Source organism: Arctopsyche grandis, chromosome 7 (genome assembly GCF_051622035.1).
Source record: "Arctopsyche grandis isolate Sample6627 chromosome 7, ASM5162203v2, whole genome shotgun sequence".
Taxonomy (NCBI): domain Eukaryota; kingdom Metazoa; phylum Arthropoda; class Insecta; order Trichoptera; family Hydropsychidae; genus Arctopsyche; species Arctopsyche grandis.
In genome coordinates, this window is record NC_135361.1 from 30,353,406 (window position 1) to 30,374,258 (window position 20,853).

The following is a 20,853-nucleotide window of genomic DNA, read 5'->3' on the forward strand; positions in this document are numbered from 1 at the left end:
TATTCTTCTTAACTTTATGAATCATGAAATTAAATCAAATTCAGCTGTCACTCAACAGCAAAGTATATAATTTGGCTCAATGATGATCGGAGAAAATTTCGACGGCCGGAGAAAAGTCGGAAGTATGATTGTCTTCGTGACGATATTGAATTTTCCTTCGCCAAATATTTGTATACAATACAACACAAATACGCGGAGAAGTCGAATTTTTGCCGGATTGTTTCGGAAAATCGAGTGAAAATGAAAGCGATATTTCCATTTTTACAACCGCAGCAGTCGCGAGTTTGTATTTCACTTTTACGATTTTCCCAACGCACATTTTCCGACCAGATGACTTCTATTGCATCTCGCACACACGCTCTGCATATTATAATGTTTATTAATACAAGTAGTAAGCATACCTACGCATTATAACTACCAATTTCTTTTTTGTATTAAAAAAAAAACAATGTAAATAATAAATCTAAATCTATATATATATATATATATATATATATATATATATATATATATATATATATATATATATATATATATATAAAAATCAATGTTTGTCTGTTTGTCTGTCTGTCTGTCTCGAATAGGCTCCTAAACCAAAGAACCGATTACGATGAAACTTTCAGGATTTATTGTATGCATGTCTGGAAAGATTACTGTGAAAATAAAAAGGGAAAAAACCTCTTAATACTAATAATATTCGTAATTACGATTTTATCGACGGGAAAGTATGAAGCGCCAGTGGGTAGTTAAGGAAGTGTTTACGTTAGCAACCAACTTGCGCCCACGCATTGCCAACGTACAAATACATTACGTACCACTCATACCAACCTGACATTACGTACCACTCATAACAATCCTACATATCTGTAAAATTACTGTAAAAAAAAAAATATATTTAAAAAACTGCGAACATAGAAACTAAAATAGATCTCTTCGAACCAACCAATCCGTCTGAAATAGTACAAATTATATCAAATATGCGAGGTGGCTCTGCTTCGGGTTTTGATGGTCTCTCCGTAAAAACACTAAAAATAATTAAAAATTACGTTTCTACACCAATCTCTCATATTATAAACAATAGCTTTAAAACGGGAATTTTCCCGAACACATATAAAAAAACCATAATTATTCCAGTATATAAATCTGGTAACCCAGAGGATATTTCTAATTATAGACCTATTTCACTCTTATCAAACATATCGAAAATTTTTGAAAAAATTGCTAAAAAAAGACTAACTCTGTTTATAAAAAATAACTCGATCATAAATGAAAATCAATTCGGATTCACAGAGGGAAAAAGTACCCAAGATGCCATTGCAAAAATTTCATGTATTATCCAGAGTACCTTAGACAAATCAAATAAATGTATAGGAATTTTCATTGACTTAAAAAAAGCATTTGACAGCATTTCCCATAAAAAACTTGTATTAAAATTAAAAGAAAATGGCATTGACCTCATAGCCCTTAAATGGATAGAAAGCTATTTAACAGACAGACCTCAAATTGTAAAATTAAATCAAACAAATATAGTACACCACTTACAAGTATATTTGGCATTCCTCAAGGCACGGTCCTCGGACCATTACTTTTTCTAATATATGTAAATGACATTTTCCAACAGAAAATAAAGGGTGATTTAATCTCTTATGCAGATGATACTGTATTATTAGTAAAAGGCCAAACTTGGGAAATAGTTAACAAACTTGCAAATGAAGATATTAATACTTTGAAATCATGGTTTGATAATAACCTACTTACACTTAATGCAAAAAAACAACATATATATTATTCTCATTACAAAAAATACCTATAGAAAAAGTTAATATTACAATCCATGATGAAAAATGTGACTATGTAAACTGTAAACTACATGATCCTGTTTGTACTGTAATCAACTCTTCTTCTGAAATTAAATATCTCGGTGTTATCATTGATCAAAACATGAAATGGACAAGCCATATTACAGAGCTAGTAAAGAGAATAAGGAAATGTATATATATATTTGTTAGGTTAAGAAATATTTTAAATGTGAAAATAATAAAAAATGTGTATTATGCCCTTGTCCACTCTCTGCTTATCTATGGAATTATAGGTTGGGGAGGATCCTACAAAAGCAATCTAAATTCAGTAAAAGTTTCGCAAAAAATTATTATAAAAGTAATACTTAAAAAAAACTCTACTTTCTCGACAAAATCGCTTTTTAAACTATTTCCAGTACCAAATATCGATGACATATTTAAGCAAGCTTCCATTATAAAAATGTGTAAAGAAAAAAATAACAAAGAATATCAAGAATTTTATAAACTAATGAGAAATGGAAACCAATTTATCACACCAAATTTTAAAACAACACAAATGCAAAACCATTATATTTTCCAAGCCATAAATAACTATAATAATCTCCCTTCTGAATTGCGCTGTATTGTTAACCAAACAGAACAAGTAAAACAAATTAAATACTTTTTCAAAAAAAACTTGCACTGAAAAATTTTAATGTAATTTTTATATAAAAAATATTATAATAGATTTTAAGAATTTATAATAGAATCGTAGCTCCCTTATCAGGCACAAGAGCTACTCTTATCTGATAAGGAATACATGTCCAACTTTGTAATAAACATTATATCCTGTAAATATATGTATATGAATAAATAAATAAAAAAATAAAAATAAAAAAAAATAAAAAATCTATATAAATCAATGTTTGTCTGTCTGTCACGTATGCGTTCCTATACTTTACTATAATTTAATTTGATTATTAAGAACTAGCTGTATTACCCGGCTTCGCTCGGTATTTGTAATATAAACCGCATAAACATGATTAATCGAATAGTAAACATTTTATTAAAACAAAAATTTTTAAAAATTAAAAAAAAAAATTAAAAAATATATATTTTTTTACTATTAGATTAGTCATGTTTAAGCGGTTTATATTACAAATACCGAGCGAAGCCTTGTTTTAAAGATTAATTTGAAACTGAAACATTCACTTATCGAAACGCATCGAGAAACGGAAACGGGGACGGGAATTGCATGTGTTATTGGACGATGGAACGATGGAACTTTCAGGATTTATTGTATGCATGTCCGGAAGCTTCCTGTGAAAAAAATTGGCCAAAAACAGGAATGGAAATGGGAAAAACGGGAATGAGTGGCATTGCAACGCAATAATTTCAAATGTTTTTAGGGTAAAATAAACAAATAATTGAATAATTTTAAATGTGTTCGCTGCCTGCGTTTTTCCGACAAATGGGAACGGGAACGAGAACGAGAACGGGAACAGGAATGGGAATGGGAACGGGAACGAGAACGGGAACGGCAATCGCATGCGTTATTGTGGAATTGCATACTTCGTAATCACGAAGTGATACTACATAGATAAAGTCATGGGTTGGTCACACCCCAATTTTTTTTTTGTCGTTAAAGCTATTTAAATCATCAAATATTTTAAGAAAATGAAACGTACATTATACATACATATAATTGAAAATAATGCAATTTTACAATCCTGGGCTTGTATGAAAACCTTAATTAATCAATGTAAATTAAACATTTATTACATAACAAGTTATTTATTTAACATAAATACATACAATTATAATAAATTTTATTTATTATGAATTAAATGTTCTTACCGTTCACAAAATTTAATAAATTTTACATGAATTTTTGAAATATATATTTCTGCTTCCAATTGAAAGCGATATTTACTAAACACACTTTCAAATTGTGATATAAAAGATTAAATGCCAATAGTAACATTTTAATTAATTTGAAAACAATACGAGCAAATGTCAACACGTATATTTAGATTGTATATGTGAAATTTATATGATATATTTATTTGATATATAAGTTTTTTTAAGGCTAAGGTTTTTATAATGATAAATATATTGTTTTATAAAATTGATATGGCCGAAGCGGTATTTGTTCTTTGGCCAAAAAGTTTGACGTTTGTATTTCAGATCTCACTTTCATATAGATCGGCTTTATATCATATCATATCTTAACAAAATTAATTCCTTAGATTTATCTATATCGCCAAAGGCACGCAAAACAATTTTGGACAAAGCGAGATGCCGTATTTCCTGTGGATTTCCATTGACAGTTATCGAATTTGACAGTTTTCAATTTACACAGTGCACTATTTCATGACTTAGCTGACAAACCTGCCTAAAAAAGATCCATTTTTGTAACAGCCGTTCGGAAATTCAGTTTAAATTTTTATTTACATGTGTATATTCCACTAAAGAAGCAAGCAGCGTCGATTCGTTAGGTCTTGGTCCACTTTTTGACAATGCAAATTTTGCCATCAAACTCGCATGTGTGAATGTAACAAAACAACATTGTATAAATTATGCATGGCTCTTTTTTCCCTTCCGCTCAGCACATAATATTATACACAGCGAGTAAAAACAAGTAAGCGGAAAATCTGAGCATTTTCAAGCTTTCACTTTCCTTATTAGAGACTTTTCCCTCTGCGAACTTTCATGGAAATTTTCCCAGACTCCTTTTATTTTATTTTAAACCGACACACGCATAGAGGACATGTCGTCTGAAAAAGCGTTTCGGTTACCGAATAAATTTCTCACCATATATAATATTGATTGTATATGAAGTTGCTCAAACGTGCTATGATACTTATACGTCGCTTCCCAAATATAAATATAATATGTATGTATGCGAATACACAAATAGCTTTGCTTTTTCATGTGAGATTAGATATTTAACGTTTTATAAACAGTCTATCTCGGATCAATAAGTCACTTAAACGACAGCCATAATTAATGCGTCACGTTGAACAACCATTCGTTAATTTAATAACACGTCACGTAACTTTGGTATATAAAGTCAGTTTAATTTTTCATTAATTTCTATAATTTACATGTTAATTCGAGTGAACGAATTATACAAAATACACGAACTATCAAATACTTACTGCTTAACATTTTTAACTGTTTCATATACATATTTAATATTCATGAGCAATTCTAAATTTCTTGCAGAATTGAGCTTCAATGTTGCCAGCCAATTCAGGTATGTAGGTACATGAGATGCCGCAGTTTGATCTCCTCTCCTGTGGCACGTATCGGTTTGATGGCTTCATCACCTGTTGGAAGAGGCATAAAACATTCCAACCAGATTTCTATTATCTTGGATTTGTTTTATCTAAAATATGCTGATCTAGTTGAGAGATTGTTTAATTTGAAATCGTAAATGTGTTCTATTATTGTATAATATATTGATTTATTTGTAACAAATTTTACCTTTTCTGTGTCTATTTTGTTTTTACATCCATTTTATTCTTGTATCTTTTTTATTCTTATTTTTTTGTTTGAACTCAATATAAAATAAAATCATATCACGCACTCATATTACCATTATTAACCTATGCTGCATCTGTATGGAATAAAGCCTCCAATACTAACCCTTCCAACCTCCAAATAATACAAAATAAATCCCTAAAAATAGTTTATACACATCCATATATACTAATCTGAAAAAACTGCACGCCATCAATAATATTCCGTTAGTCACTGACATTACAAACAAACTAACCAGTAGATTCTATTACAGAATCACTAATAACCATACTAACACACCTGTAAAGAGTCTCGGTGATTACAACAAAATGTCTATACCCTTCAGGTATAAACATCGATTTCCTAAACACAATCTGCTTTAGGTCATCGAATTTAGATTTTTGAGCTCTTCATCCTATTATGCTGTACATTAACATTAGAATAATATAATACTATGATTACTAACCAAATTAAATTAAATTTTTAAAATAGAAAATGATCAGTAGATCAGTAGCTATTAAAATAGATATAAGATGTATCTGAGTGGCTTCTTTTATTATCTAAGCAAAGGTGCAAGTACTAGATAAAATACTACAAACCCCTTTTAAAACCTTGTAAGAGTATGGATATATGAAAACATTAGTCACAGACGCCATTTCTTATGCAGAGGCATAAAAAAAGGTATGGTTGTAAATCTTTTAAAAATACTGGTATAAATTTAAATTTTAACCTTTTACACTCTGGCTTTTTTTCTCAAAACCGATTTTTCGTGAAAATTTTACGAGTGAGAAGTTTATATGTATTTCACGCGTATCGACACTATTTCACACATTCTATTATACATTTTATAAAAATGTATAATGGTCATTATCCAATATTTTCGGAAAAATCATTTTATTTTTCTTATTTTTCTATGTGATGTCTAATATTTTAAATAAATAATTGAATTATGTAAGTTATAGGTTGTGTGAAAATAAATTAGCGCTAAATGTGAATTAAACAAAAACGATGTGGTTGAATAGTAATAAAATAAAGTATGATAAAAGGTTCGTAAAATAAATATAATAATAATCTTAAAAATATATGTATGTAGGAATGATTTTTAAACGAGCCGTAGGTATGGTTGGTCAAGCTGGGATAAAGTGTGTGTGGTATGCATGGGAAAGACCGGATGCGTGTTGTTATGGTCACTTGTTGGAGAACAAGCCCGAAGACATGTGTTAATAAATACATAGTTCTGACTTAATCTGCGTTTCACTTGGAATCCTTCACATCCGGATCCTATATTTGGGGGCTCGTCCGGGATGCCTGAAGACATTTCAGTGACAGCCAGGTGCGGTCAGACGACGACGCGGAGTTTTGACAGTTGAGGTTAGGACGCGCGCGCGATGACGAGAACGCATACGAGCATAAAGGCGAAGCCTGTGACGTGGGTGACGTCGCGACAGCGAACACGCCACACAACAATGATGATATCCAAGACGATAACGCCATTGTCAGCGTCAGTTGTACGTCGGCTAACTGTCGTGGAGATACAGAGGTTCGCGGACTTAGACGAAGATGATGACGACGAGGATGAAGAAGAAGAAGAAGACGAAGTGCCATATTTTGACAGAGACAAATTCGAGACTTACGCGCCACGGTTTAAGGGGATCGGCGGTGTGCCAATCAGCCAGTGGATTGAGCACATGGAAGAATTTGCGAAGTTCTTCCACTGGACGCCCCTGCAGCAACTGGTCTACGGGAGAGTATATTACGTAGGAACAGCGAGAATGTTCCTGGATTCAGAAGGGATAATTAGATCATGGACTATCCTTAAGCAGAAGCTGATAGAAGAGTTCCAGTGGGATGACGAAGAGCTCGTCTTTGAAGAACGAGAAATGCTTGCTCAAGCAGAGCCCATTGACTCCGATTCGAGTGGGGCCGGTGAAACACCAAAGATGTCAAATGGTACACAGCCTGCAGCATCGCCGTCTCAAACTACTTTAGACGCTTCTTCAGTGCGACTAGACACGGGTGAAACAGATATGACTAAATCACAAGAAGAAATAAGAGAACCAGTCAGTATTCCAATACAAGAGGACGATGCGAACATGGCTGATGGAGATGTAAACATGGCCGATGTAAGTGTGAACAGTGATGGTTTGCACAGAAAAAGACTTTTGGATTACGGAGACATATCATTTTCAAATACAGATGAACCACCCGATGATCAATTTGGAAAAGGATCTAAGGATTATAGTCATTTGAAGAATTCTGAAGATGAGAATAAAGAAAAGGAGAAACATAAAGACAAAGAGAAAGATATGGCTAAATCACAAGAAGGATTAAGGGACCCAGTCAAAATTTCAACACCAAAAGACACTGTATTAACTTTCAAGCTCGGTCGTAGTCGGATTGATGTTAATTCAAGGGAAAAGAAAATAGAACCATGGATTGAGAAAAGACTGACTGGATGTATCAGTGAGCCAGAACCAATATGTGTTGACTTCATTTATGGTAAATTACTAGCAGAAAATCTGTGGGGTGACGGCAGATTCATCGGATGGTCAAGGATAGTATTTAAGGGCATTGGATAGTATTTAAGTTGTACCGATGGAAGTTAAGTGTGCGTTTGTGAATTAGAGAATAAGTGAAAGACCTGGAGGGTTTTTAGTTAAGCCTTACTTGTAATTTGATGATTGAAAAGTGTAATGTTTTATTGCTTATTCTAGTATTTTTTGGGAAGTGCTTGGTACATTGACTAATGTTTTAATTTGGTTACATGCTTAGAAGAATATAAGATAACTGTATTGAAATGTAATTCTAGTAATGTTTTAAAATGTGATTGTTTCCGATGTAAAGATTTAACTTTTGTCATTGTAAAGGTATTGATTTTAATGTTTTATTGCTAATTCTAGTAATGTTTTAAAATGTGATTGTTTCCGATGTAAAGATTTAACCTGTCATTGTAAAGGTATTGATTTTATTGTTGTATTGCTAATTCTAGTAATGTTTTAAGATGTGATTGTTTCCGATGTAAAGATTTAACTTGTCATTGTAAAGGTATTGATTTTAATGTTTTGTATTGCTTGTAATAATTTTAAATTGTAATTGTGATACCTTTCTGTTTTGTATTGCTTGAAATAATTTTAAATTTTAGTTGTGATGATTGTGATGTGTAACTTTATTGAAGATTGAATTGTGTTGAAATGTAAAAATTGATTTGTAGTGAAATGTGTAACGATTAATTTGTTATAATTGTAATTGTTATGTAAATTGTAAAATGATTGATGTATCAGTGTATTGAAATGTAGTTGTGATGATGATTGTAATTGTTGTGTAAATTGTAAAATGATTGATGTATAAGTGTATTGAAATGTAATTGTGATGATGATTGTAATTGTGATGTAAATTGTAATTGTGACAATTGAAAGCATGTTTAGAAGAATATAAGATGATTTTATGGAATGGAAGATTAAACATTGTTGAGGATGATAGAGGAAATGTTTTAAAAGAATGTAAGATGATACATTGTATAGAGTGGAAGATGAAATGTAAAAGAATGTGAGATGAAATGCTGTAAAAATATAAAAGACGAAGAATGTCATCCGAGGGCGAATGACAGTCAGGAATGACCGAAATGTAGGAATGATTTTTAAACGAGCCGTAGGTATGGTTGGTCAAGCTGGGATAAAGTGTGTGTGGTATGCATGGGAAAGACCGGATGCGTGTTGTTATGGTCACTTGTTGGAGAACAAGCCCGAAGACATGTGTTAATAAATACATAGTTCTGACTTAATCTGCGTTTCACTTGGAATCCTTCACATCCGGATCCTATATGTATATAAAATCAAGGCAGGGAGAGAACTGTCAGGAGTAACACGTTTAAAAATTTGGCCATAACACGTTCGTACATATGTATGTACATACGTACATACATATATCAGAATTATAATCTTAACAATCATTATATAACCTATTAGTGAAATAATAAGAGTAAAATTTATTTAATGAAGTTAAGATTCGTGATAAAATTATTGAAATAGTTCATAACATTCACATAGACTCGAGACTGAATTTTAAGGTATATGCTGAATATATATGTACACATTTATACTAAAAAATTGACTAGAAAAGTTAATTAAGCTAAGAAATATTCTAAGTAGCAAACGTAAAGTTTTAGCCTATAGGCTAAAACGCAATTGTCGTGCCGCACGTGGTTTAATTTTTTCAAAATGCTCTTTTATTCACTCAATAGTCTGATCGAAGAAAAAAATAATTATATCATAATTTATGATTAATCATTGATATCTATGGCAACATTGTTTGTCATTTGACGTTTACGTTGCGCAAATGCGCAATACAAAATGGCCGTACATTTTTCAATTTTTAAAACTAAAGATATTCTATGCCGACAGGTAACTTAACTGACATCTGAATTAATTATATTATATGTGCACCTCTCTGTAATGCCTCATTCAACACTCACTTTAAGAAATTTATATTTACATATGTGCTTCGCATTCGTTATGGGCTTTCATTTGAAACCACGTTTCCTCAAACCTATTTACATATATATATATATATATATATATATATATATATATATATATATATATATATATATATATATATATATATATATATATATATATATATATATATATATATATACCGACCTGTTCATCAGGTTATAGGCCCAGACGCCAGTCCTTTTGTCGTCATAATACGACAGTTGGTGTGAAAGGGTTGCGAGATGAAACCGCAACCAAATACATAACCTCAAAATAGATGCGTGACTGAAAATCATGACAAAGCTGAAACTTTCAAATTCATTTTTTTGTTACTTAAAATCACTATAATTATTGTACACATTAAATGTCAAGAAAATAGAAATAATTTAAAAGGTCAAAATAAAATAATTAAATATTGTTTTAAAAATAAATACGAATTCCGGTCTACGAATTCTGACCGTAGACCGGAATTACTATAGTGCTATAGCGTCAGGAAATTTTTCATCTATCGAAACAGAAGACACAAAATACAATATATTGTATACAGGTAACTTTATCTCTATTTATTATACATATGTTCACCAAAATGTAAAATAACTAATATCGAAAGATCAGCAAAAATGCACATGTGCACTTTTGGAAAAATCTATATATGTGGGAATGGTTATTTTATCATTACTGCTTTTCTTGAGGTATTCGTATACATATATCCCGTTCTTATTATTTATATTTCTAATCTAATTCGTGATTCGTATCAATCTTTTTTTGCTCTCTTGCTTTGTAGGACAATAGTAATTGACAATAGTGAACCATTTTTTGTGGGCATTGGAAATTTGTCCGCCGTGCTCTACATATGAAGCATGAATTGGAAAAGCTCCAAACCTAAAACACATTAGAATATTTGGGACTGAAGGATATCTCCATATTCCGAAACGGTTCCGACAGAAGTTTGATCCAAAAGGAAAGAAAGTTATACTTGTAGGAGAGTCAAAAAATTACAGACTATACGATCCGACTACGAAGAAGATATCGGTCGAAAGAGACGTTGTATTCTAGATGTGAAGATTATTCGATATTGAGCTTCGAACGTCGAATTACGAAAGATATCCTCAATATACCCAATATTTAATCGCCATAGTTCTTTATCAACTCAAAATAAAATAAAATTATATCGCGCGCTCATATTAACATTATTTACCTATGCTTCACCTGTATGGAATAACGCCTCGAATACTAACCTTTCCTAGCACCAAGTAATACAAAATAAATCCCCAAAAATAATGTATAATACACCCATATATACTAACTTGAAAAAACTGCATGCCATATATAATACTCCGTTTATTACAGACATTACTAACAAACTAACCAGTAGATTCTATGACATAATCACTAATAACCATACTAACACACTTGTGAAGAGTCTCGGTCATTACAACAAAATGTCTATACCTTTCAGGTATAAACACAGATTACCTAAGCACAATCTGCTTTAGGTCATAGACTTTAGAGAGTCTTTAATTAATATTATGTATTAGATGTATTATGAGCAAATATAAGAATTGTAAATAGGTTTTTGAGCTCTTTTTCCTATTATGCTGTACATTAACATTAAAATAATATAATACTATGATTACTAACCAAATTAAATTAAAATTGTAAAATAGAAAATGATCAGTAGATAAGTAGCTATTAAAATACATATAAGATGTATTGTGAACATAATTTCGGAATAATAAAAATCATTTAAAAATCAAAATCAATTCTTCTTATCTGAGTAGCTTCTTTTATTACCTAAGCAAAGATGCAAGTACTAGATAATTGTAAGCAAATTTCGCAAAAAAATTCTACAAACCCCTTTTAAAACCTTGTAAGACTATGAATATATGAAAACATTATGTCACCAACCCGCCATTCCTTATGCAGCGGCATAAAAAAAGGTTGTGGTTGTAAATCTTTTAAAAATACTGGTGCAAATTTCAATTTTAACCTTTTCCACTCTGGCTTTTTTCTCAAAACCGATTTTTCGGGAAAATTGTACGAGTGAAAAGTTAATACGTATTTCACGCTTATCGACACTATTTCACACATTCTATTATACATTTTATAAAAATGTGTAATGGTCATTATCCAATATTTTCGGAAAAATCATTTTATTTTTCTTTGAGACCTTAATTGCTTCTTTAGCTTACCTCTTATCTGAACGTTTCTTCATTTATTTTCTTAATTTAAATTTGGGTATACATATTTGGGAACCCTAGGCTTCTACCTCCAACGCCTTTGCGTTGATGCACCACTGCTTTCAATATTATATTGCACTCAGTTTCTTAGTTCTCAGCATTACTGAAATACACAACCAATTTACATGAATTTTTTGAGGTGATAAGATTTTTGATTGAGATTTGATGAGGTGATAAGATTTTTGGCTTTATTTGAACTGTTATGTTTATCTTAATAGTTATGTTTATTTCCAGATGATGTCCAAAGAAATGTTAGTTATACTTCTAACATTAATGCTCTTACTTGGTCTAGTACAATTTTCTGATACAGCACCTTCAAAAGATATTGAGTGCTTAGATCAGAAGAAATGCCCCTCCAATCTGCAGTTTGTTCCGAGTGAAGGTAATATCCAAAACTTAATATCGAAATATTGAAATATATAAAATTAATATTGAAATATACCTATATAAAATCTGGCAAGCATCCACCAAATTTTATATATAACTTAGTATTAAACTTAAATTTCTAGATATGAAATTATTGAAATATATTGAAATTTCAGTTCAATAAACCAAAAGGTTTCTGAGAAAAACATAAAAAAACCTCGATTCTCTAGATTGCAGTGGTTCTTAACCGAGCTAGTTGCAAGTGCATCGCGAATAAAATGGTTTTAACTTGAATCTTGAAATAGTGAATATAGGATTCGTTCATTTCATAAATGAAAACAATATCTATGTATGCTGTAAAGAACTTATCGAGCGAACGACAGGACAAGATCTTTTTGATTCTATTTCTTCATATTTAAAACAATTTAAAATTTCATGGGAGTTATGTATATGTATGTAGGAATTTGTACGGATGGTGCTCCGTCAGTGGTTGGCTCATTTAAAGGATTTTTTACCCTTGCAAAGACTAGAAACCCTAATATTATATCTACGCATTGTTTTTTACATGGATAATCTCTAGTTCCGTACACATTACCAGCAGAACTAAAACCTTGTAAATATGGTAAATTTCATCAAATCGAGACCTTTAAAAACACGCATTTTTAAAACGCTTTGCATTTCTATAGACGCTACGTCTAAGGAATATTTTATTTTTATTCACACTGAAGTCAGGTGGTTATCTAGGGGTAATGTTTTATGCCGATTCATAGAACTTAAGAATGAATTGATAATCGTTTTCCGAAATGAAGGTATATGAAATGGGTGATTGTGTAAAATGTCTTCAGAATGATGATTTTTGTGCTAAAATGGCATATATGGCAGATATTTCTAATTACATAAATGACGTTAACACTAGTGTTCAAAGAAAAAACCAATTTTTTTGACAACCACTGACAAATTTTTTTTTCACATATAGATACATATTTTCGGAATATAGATACATATGCATATAGATACATATTTTCTTTAATTATTTTTTTCTTTAACTGTTATATAATTTGTGGTAAATTAAATTATATCCGCATATGTTTTTTAACCTTAAAATTCTGGTGCACCAACATTTTTTCGAATAATCAAAAGTGCACCGTGACTTCGAAAAGGTTAAGAACTGCTCTAGAGGGAGGTACCATTTCCGGTCAACTTTAAAATTTGACAGAAACTAACATCGTATCGATAAGAATTTTAATAACCGATACTAAAGTTTCAGTTCGATTGGACGAACAGTGCTCAAAATATCCCCAAAATACACAAACAGAAACACATACGCACAGACATACACATTTTTCTAGATTATGAAATTCATGATCAGTGATCGATTCTGAGTTGGAATTAGTCCAAATCTCGAGTTCGAATTTTAGCATGATCACAAAACTTTATCTATTGTAACTACATATGTACGTACTAGGGTTTCTGATTTCCCGGACTTTTTCTATTCCCGGGACACGGGACGGACCCCGGGATCGTTCCCGGGATTCCCGGGATCCCGGGACACATGTAAAAAAACTTTTTTTTTTTCAATTTAATATTTTTTATTAATAAAAAAATATTTATTTATTTACAAAACAATACATAATATATCTATTAACTCGAAAAAAGGTAATTATAAAAGTAAACTTATTTAAAGTAGCGTCTTAAGAATACTAAAATATTTAAATGAGGATCCGAAACTCTAATTCTAGATTTGCTACAAAAATTTCCAGCAATGGAAATAACTCTTTCAGTTTCGGTCGAAGTTTGTATTATTGTTATAAGAGACGAAAACATTTTTTTTTAAATTAACGGTTTTTTTCTCCTGTCAGCATGTATATTTTATTTTATTTTTTAAAGTCAAGTATGATAACTCCTTATTTAATTCTTCACTCATCGTCAAACACACAATTGTTTCAACTTCATCCGAATTTAAAAGCGTTACTTCCATTGTGGAATCGTCAATACAAGAAGGATATACTCGTTTCATAATCGTTTCACCGTAGGATATATGTACATTCGCTTTTATGGCAACATTTAAATAATGTTTTAATAATAAAATCAGAATTATTTAAATTTCGTGTTAAAAAAATCAGTTTCTTTCTTCGATTTTAATTTTTGAGAATATTTTACGATTCTTTGTGTATTTGATTTATTATTTCCCTTCATGCAGTCGTGAAAATGTTGTATGTTTTCAAGATTTTTTTAAAACCAATTCCCGGGATTCAAGATAAAAATTTCCGGGACACGGGACAACAAAAGTTCAGTGATTTCCCGGGAATGTCTGTCCCGGGTCGACCCGGGTCAGAAACCCTAGTACGTATGTACATGCATAGATGAAGTAAAAATATTGACAAGTAAGTTTTACCTCGAGAAACAAAAAAGCTTTTTAGTGGAAGTATTAGTTCAATTATGAATAACATTTCGTCAGAAGCAAAAGGTATATATGTATGTAAAGTTAAATATAATGGTTGTATCAAATGTAAAGCTTTATTGCGTTGCTGAGTTGTACTTTTTATTTAATTTGTAATTTTTCGTCGCGTTTAAAATAAACAACTAATGTTTAAGGAAAGTTCACGGTAATGATTAATATTAGTTACTTTACTAATCACACCATCACTTAGCTTTTTTGAATAATTTAAACGTATACCTCTCTCTTTCTAAAATTCCATGGAAGGCTAATTATGTAAATAGAATATAATATTTCATTAATTGATTTTTGTTGAATATTTTAGAAGGGTTGCAGCTGCAAATGATGTTTCGTGAAGATTATCAAAAGCAAAAACAATACAAGGAAAATGCAATGAAAACAACGCAAACACCAACAACGCCAACATCAACCAACGATTTAGGTATAATTCTGCTATACTTTTGTATATATGTATATGTATGTCGATACATACATACGGGTCTGGGTCAGACGGAAAGTCGAAAGATGGAAAAAAAAAAAAATAATATATATATATATATATATATATATATATATATATATATATATATATATATAGTATCCTAGGAAAGTTTTATATAGCGGTTACTAGTAATAATGATTTTTTTATTGAACGTTTCGTTTAATGTTTATTCTAGGTATTGATGTTATCGTGATTATCGTAATTATCGTGATTGCTGTTATCGTGATTGATGTTATCGTGATTGCTGTTATCGTGATAATGTACAATATGAAACCGCTACATGTGATAATTAAACTATTTCAGATCATTAAAATGATATTAATGGTTGAAATAATGTTAAACACGATACTACAAAATATACGGTTAATTATCAAGTTTTTGATTTGGATGGTGAATCGTGGCGAAAATCCAACGGACGCGGTTGCAGCCGGAGCCCCAAACTAAACCGATAATTTTTTACATTCCTATAAAATTTATGTATGTATTTTAGTTTTATATGTTTTTTAATTTTCTTAAAATTTTTTCATATTCGTATTCAATAAATATATTATTAAATTCAAATCCTTCTAATTATTTCATTACAAAATTATTTAAAAACACATTGAAAAAAGTTTGTGACCACTATATCGTTGTATACAATGACGCACATGATGCGGCGTACAATAATGCAGCGCACACAACACAAATTTGTGCTCTACTAATACGAAGTTTTTGGTCACAATTTTACCGGTTTAAAATTCACCACACATCCAAATAACCCTTTTAAACGAGATCAAAAAATAGTGTGGCCAGAACACTATCCTAATAAACATGTTTCAATAGAAAATACTCAATATAATATAGTATTAACAGTGGGAAAAAATCACAAGTGAAAATACGTAATTTTGACTTTTGATTTGAACTGGACGACTACTTAGAGAGATTTGAAAGCTGAAAAGTACTACAAATGAAAGATAACATACCCGACTTTAGATTCCAATATTCATTTTGAACAGAAAATTAACAGATTTTGAGAAATCGACCGAACAACACCAAGATATAGAAAAATTGCGCGATTTAAAAAAACACGTATATCTCCGAATCTCGAGCCAATCAACACTTTTTATTACCAGATTCGTGTTCACTGGGCATAGATCTATAAGAAAAGTCATATCCCGTCTCTGAAACATTTTTCGTGTCGAACAGTGTAATCATTACAGTCGAATACTTCCATACATTAATATCGCAAACTTGAATCATCTAACATTAAAGTTTATAAGTACCTGTTGTGGTAAGCCAAGGACCTATTAAAGAAGGTTTTCCATTTGCCATTATAGCGAGTCGTGAACACAAGGCTTCATACTTTTCCATGCTATGAAATTAATTCGACGCATGAGAAATGGCATTCCACACTAGACTCCATATTCTGAAACAGTTCCAACAGAAGTTTGATCTAAAAGGAAAGAAAGTTATACTGTTTTTTTTTTAATACCAAGAAGAATCAAATAAAAATTACAGACTATACGATCCGACTACAAAGAAGATATCGGTATAAAGAGACGTTGTATTCAAGATGTGAAGTTGATTCAAAATTGAACTTCGAATTAATTCACCAATTTTTAAGTGAAATAATAAATTCAAACATATTGTTCTCACTTTTCTTTAAATAAGTTTTTTATGGTTATTCATATTTACGGTTGATGGTAAAATAGTCCAGACAAGAAGAGACACCAGACCCATCGGAATGCACCTACATACAATAGGCAAGTTTTTTACACTTGCCGCTCGTATAATCTTCAATTTATTCCGAGTTATCTGAAAAATAATATAACTGCATGTATCAGATAAATCGCACAATTCAATAAAATCATATTATAAATATTAATTGTATTCTATGTTTAATGGTGATTACAGGGCCTGTTATCACCATTAAACATTATTCGGGAATCGAATATGAGAGTAGAAAAATAGAACATTCTCCCAATTTCAACTTGGAACGATCTCCACACCATTCCGGTAGCAGTATTAATCCTACCAATGCTCAGAAAGTTGCACATATCCGACAACCGTTTATTGAAACAGATGGATATTGAAACAGATATATTGAAACATTCATATATACAAATATTGCAACAGATGGAAACGCCGTTCCGAGCGCCATTAGATTACTAATATAATAAACGGCGAAACACTGCTGTAATTTTTAAAACTGGTGGAAAATATCGAGTACCAAAACATAATAACCTACTTCGAACACAAACATGCGATGATAATGCATTGCTTCAAACTAATAAATTTTATAAACGAATCCGGGATGATTTTTGCGTATTTGGCAAATCAGATAAATTGGCAAACTCTGATCTGAGGAAAAGATTGACTTGAGGTCACAATATCCAAGTCAGACCGGCAGCATTAAAGATTATATATATATATATATATATATATATATATATATATATATATATATATATATATACGTATATAAAATTGAATGTCTGTTGATTTATTTTATTTATTTATATATATTTTAGCTATCAAGCTAATTTAAAAATACATCTTAATTATTATACTTAACTCTAAAATTTATAATTAACTTATATATACTGTCCCTCACAGAGGTGTCTCTTCGCACCTCGCAGGAATGCATCCATATTTTTAGCAGACCTGATGCACTCAGGGAGGGCATTATACATGAGCACACCCCTGTGAAAAACACCCCCAGCCGTCTTATTCTTTCTTACTCTACTTACAACTAGTTTGTCCTTATTTCTAGTATAAAAACTATGTTTATCTCTACTCCTTATTATATAATCATCAAAATACTTAGGTAATAACTTATGATCTAACTTATAAACAAAAGAAAATGTACTAATATTTAGACTTATTCTAATACTCATCCATCCTAATTCATCTAACATACTTCCAATACTCTTAAATCTACTCACATTCAAAATACCTCTCATAGCTTTATTCTGTATTTTTTGCATTTTTTCTAAATCTTGGCCACTAAACAAATTAAGCACAGTGGCACAATAAACCACATGTGCAAGACAATTGAATTAAACACTAAAATTTTACTTTTTTTACTTAAAATATTTCTTAATCTACATAATATACCAACTTTTCTAGCCATTTTTTTTATTATATAGTCAGCGTGCATTTTAAAATTTAGTCCTGAGTCTATGTATACTCCTAAGTATTTTATATTTTCAACTTTTTCAATTAACTTATCATCAATTCTAATTTCATTCAATATATTTTTATTTTTACCGTTCAACCACATCATTTTTGTTTTATTCACATTCAACTTTAATTTATTTTCACACAACCAGTCATTCACATAATTTAATTCTATATTTAAAATCTCAGACATTACATCAACATTCTTGCCAATTATATATATCAATGTATCATCTGCAAACAAATGTATTTTACACATCTTAATTACCTTAACAATATCGTTTATATATAATATAAATAATAAGGGTCCCAATTTGGACCCTTGCGGCACTCCATGAGGTGTTACAAATTCAGAGGATAACACCTTATCAATTTTTACTATTTGCCGTCTATTATTTAAGTATGATTGAAGCCACTTTAATACTATACCATTTATTCCTAACTTATATAATTTATGTAATAAAATATTCCTATCTACTGTCTCGAACGCTCGTTTAAAATCTAGAAAAACTGCTCCAACAACCATGCTAGATTCATTTGTCTGTCTGTCTCGTATACGCTCCTAAACTACTCAACCGATTACGATGGAATTTTCAGAATTTGTTGTATGCATGTCCGGGAAGCTTACTGTGGAAAAAAAGACGGGAAAAACCTCTTAATAATAATATTCGTAATTACCATTTTACGGACGGGAAAGTTTGATTCGATTTTTTTCGATTCAAAGGATTAAAAGTCCCCGTAGGGGGCGCAGGGAGCACAGCCCCATGGGGCCCCGTCGAGAGCGCAGCAGGGGGCGCAGCCGCATGGGGCGCCGATTTGATTTTTTCGATTCAAAGGATTCGAAGTCGCCGCGTGGGGCGCAACCTCATGGGGCGCAGTCGCATGGGGCGCAGTCGCATGATTCTAGACTTATATTTTTATATATTTCATTTTATATGTATATATATACATTTTTATTTTTTTATTTTTTATATATATATTTTTTTTTTTTTAATAAAATTTTTACTATTAGATTAGTCATGTTCAATTGGTTTATATTACAAATACCGAGCGAAGCCGGGTAATTCAGCTATTATATATGTAATATACTAGCTGTACCGTTTAGCATGCATACATTATTTTTTATCGTTCGACTTAAGATCTTTCGGTTTTTGATCTTTGCTTTTTCGATCTTTCGACCTTTCGATGCCGTGATGTATGTAGACCCCATTATGATATATTATTATTACAAATAATAAAATTTGTATTACTTATTACAGATTTTAAATGTTAAATTCTGAATACGCACAAATAATTAAATAATTTAAATAAGCTACTATCAAGAATATATTTAAATTGTCTTACCTCGTAGAAAAACTGCAATCGTGGAATCGTGAATAAAAACCCTGCTTCGGTGCGTACAACGTCGTGTCCAAAAACTTGATGCTATGAAATGAAATGAAATGATGCGCAACGAAATACAATTTCGATCAATGCTATTTTTACACATTTTTTTAGCTGAAAATAAGCACTGGTCGAAGCATCAAAAATTTTCGGGAACGAATTCATAGAAGCAGCGGCATGCGTGTAAAATCTTAAAATACATATAATAAAATAAACACATACACAAACGATCATTATTTTATATTATAAGATACTAGTGGCCTGTGTGCACAAAAGTTAGATATTCATTTCAAGAATTTGAGATATTCAGTTCAAGGTTCAAAGGTGTGCATGTATATACATATACATACATATATGTAATATAAAGAAAACGTTTGAAACAGATCTGGAAAAAAAAGATTCGCAACATTCAGCTTAGAAATAATGGGTGTTTGGTAGCTTAGTGCAAAGCTTTAAAGGATTGATTTCTCATATCATTTAGAACATTTTGAGCAACGGATACCTCAGTCTTTAGTCTTGCAGTTTTTTTTGTAATTTCATTTCTAAAGATTTTTAGTAAAAACACCAAAATCTCACAGCTAATTGTTAAAACTGCCCAAGTTAGTCGTGGTATGTTAGTCAATTATTTTTTTATTTTTCTGATGTTTATTCAATCAAATAAAAATGAATACAGCCATCTTTGTCAACAAAAAATATATAAGAAGCACAACAAATTTTCAAAAATTTGACAAATAGGAAAAATCTGTTATTTTTTTTTGTATTTAAAAAAATAACTGAATTTTTTTAAGAGGTAAAACCTTTTTAGAAACGTGCCTGGTTATTGCCCTTTCTTTTAAGATATCAATCATGCAGATGTCTTGCCAATAATTAGAATTAGGGTGTAAAAACCTAATTGAAGGAGCGATTTTTTTTATACGCCTCGAATACTAACCTTTCAAAGCTCCAAATAATACAAAATAAATACCTA

General features: G+C 30.8%; 1 protein-coding gene and 1 long non-coding RNA gene across 3 annotated transcripts; one reads left to right on the plus strand and one right to left on the minus strand.

The window, feature by feature from the left end:
- Positions 1-3,558: 3,558 nt before the first annotated feature.
- On the minus strand, positions 3,559-17,364 carry LOC143914793 (uncharacterized). Of its 2 annotated transcripts, XR_013260854.1 has the most exons (6): positions 17,236-17,364; positions 17,019-17,138; positions 16,607-16,776; positions 11,992-12,142; positions 9,965-10,084; positions 4,231-5,110 (listed from the first exon to the last, which is right to left on the minus strand). It is a non-coding gene; the product is annotated as an uncharacterized LOC143914793 (long non-coding RNA). The 2 variants fall into 2 exon arrangements; XR_013260853.1 differs by lacking the exon at positions 9,965-10,084 and having other exon boundaries at positions 3,559-5,110.
- Positions 12,280-15,902, plus strand: LOC143914792 (uncharacterized). Its single transcript, XM_077435138.1, has 3 exons — positions 12,280-12,421; positions 15,168-15,284; positions 15,520-15,902. Exons 1-3 carry the CDS (start codon positions 12,289-12,291, stop codon positions 15,786-15,788), a joined length of 519 nt encoding a protein of 172 aa, XP_077291264.1. The 5' UTR covers positions 12,280-12,288; the 3' UTR covers positions 15,789-15,902.
- Positions 17,365-20,853: the final 3,489 nt, after the last annotated feature.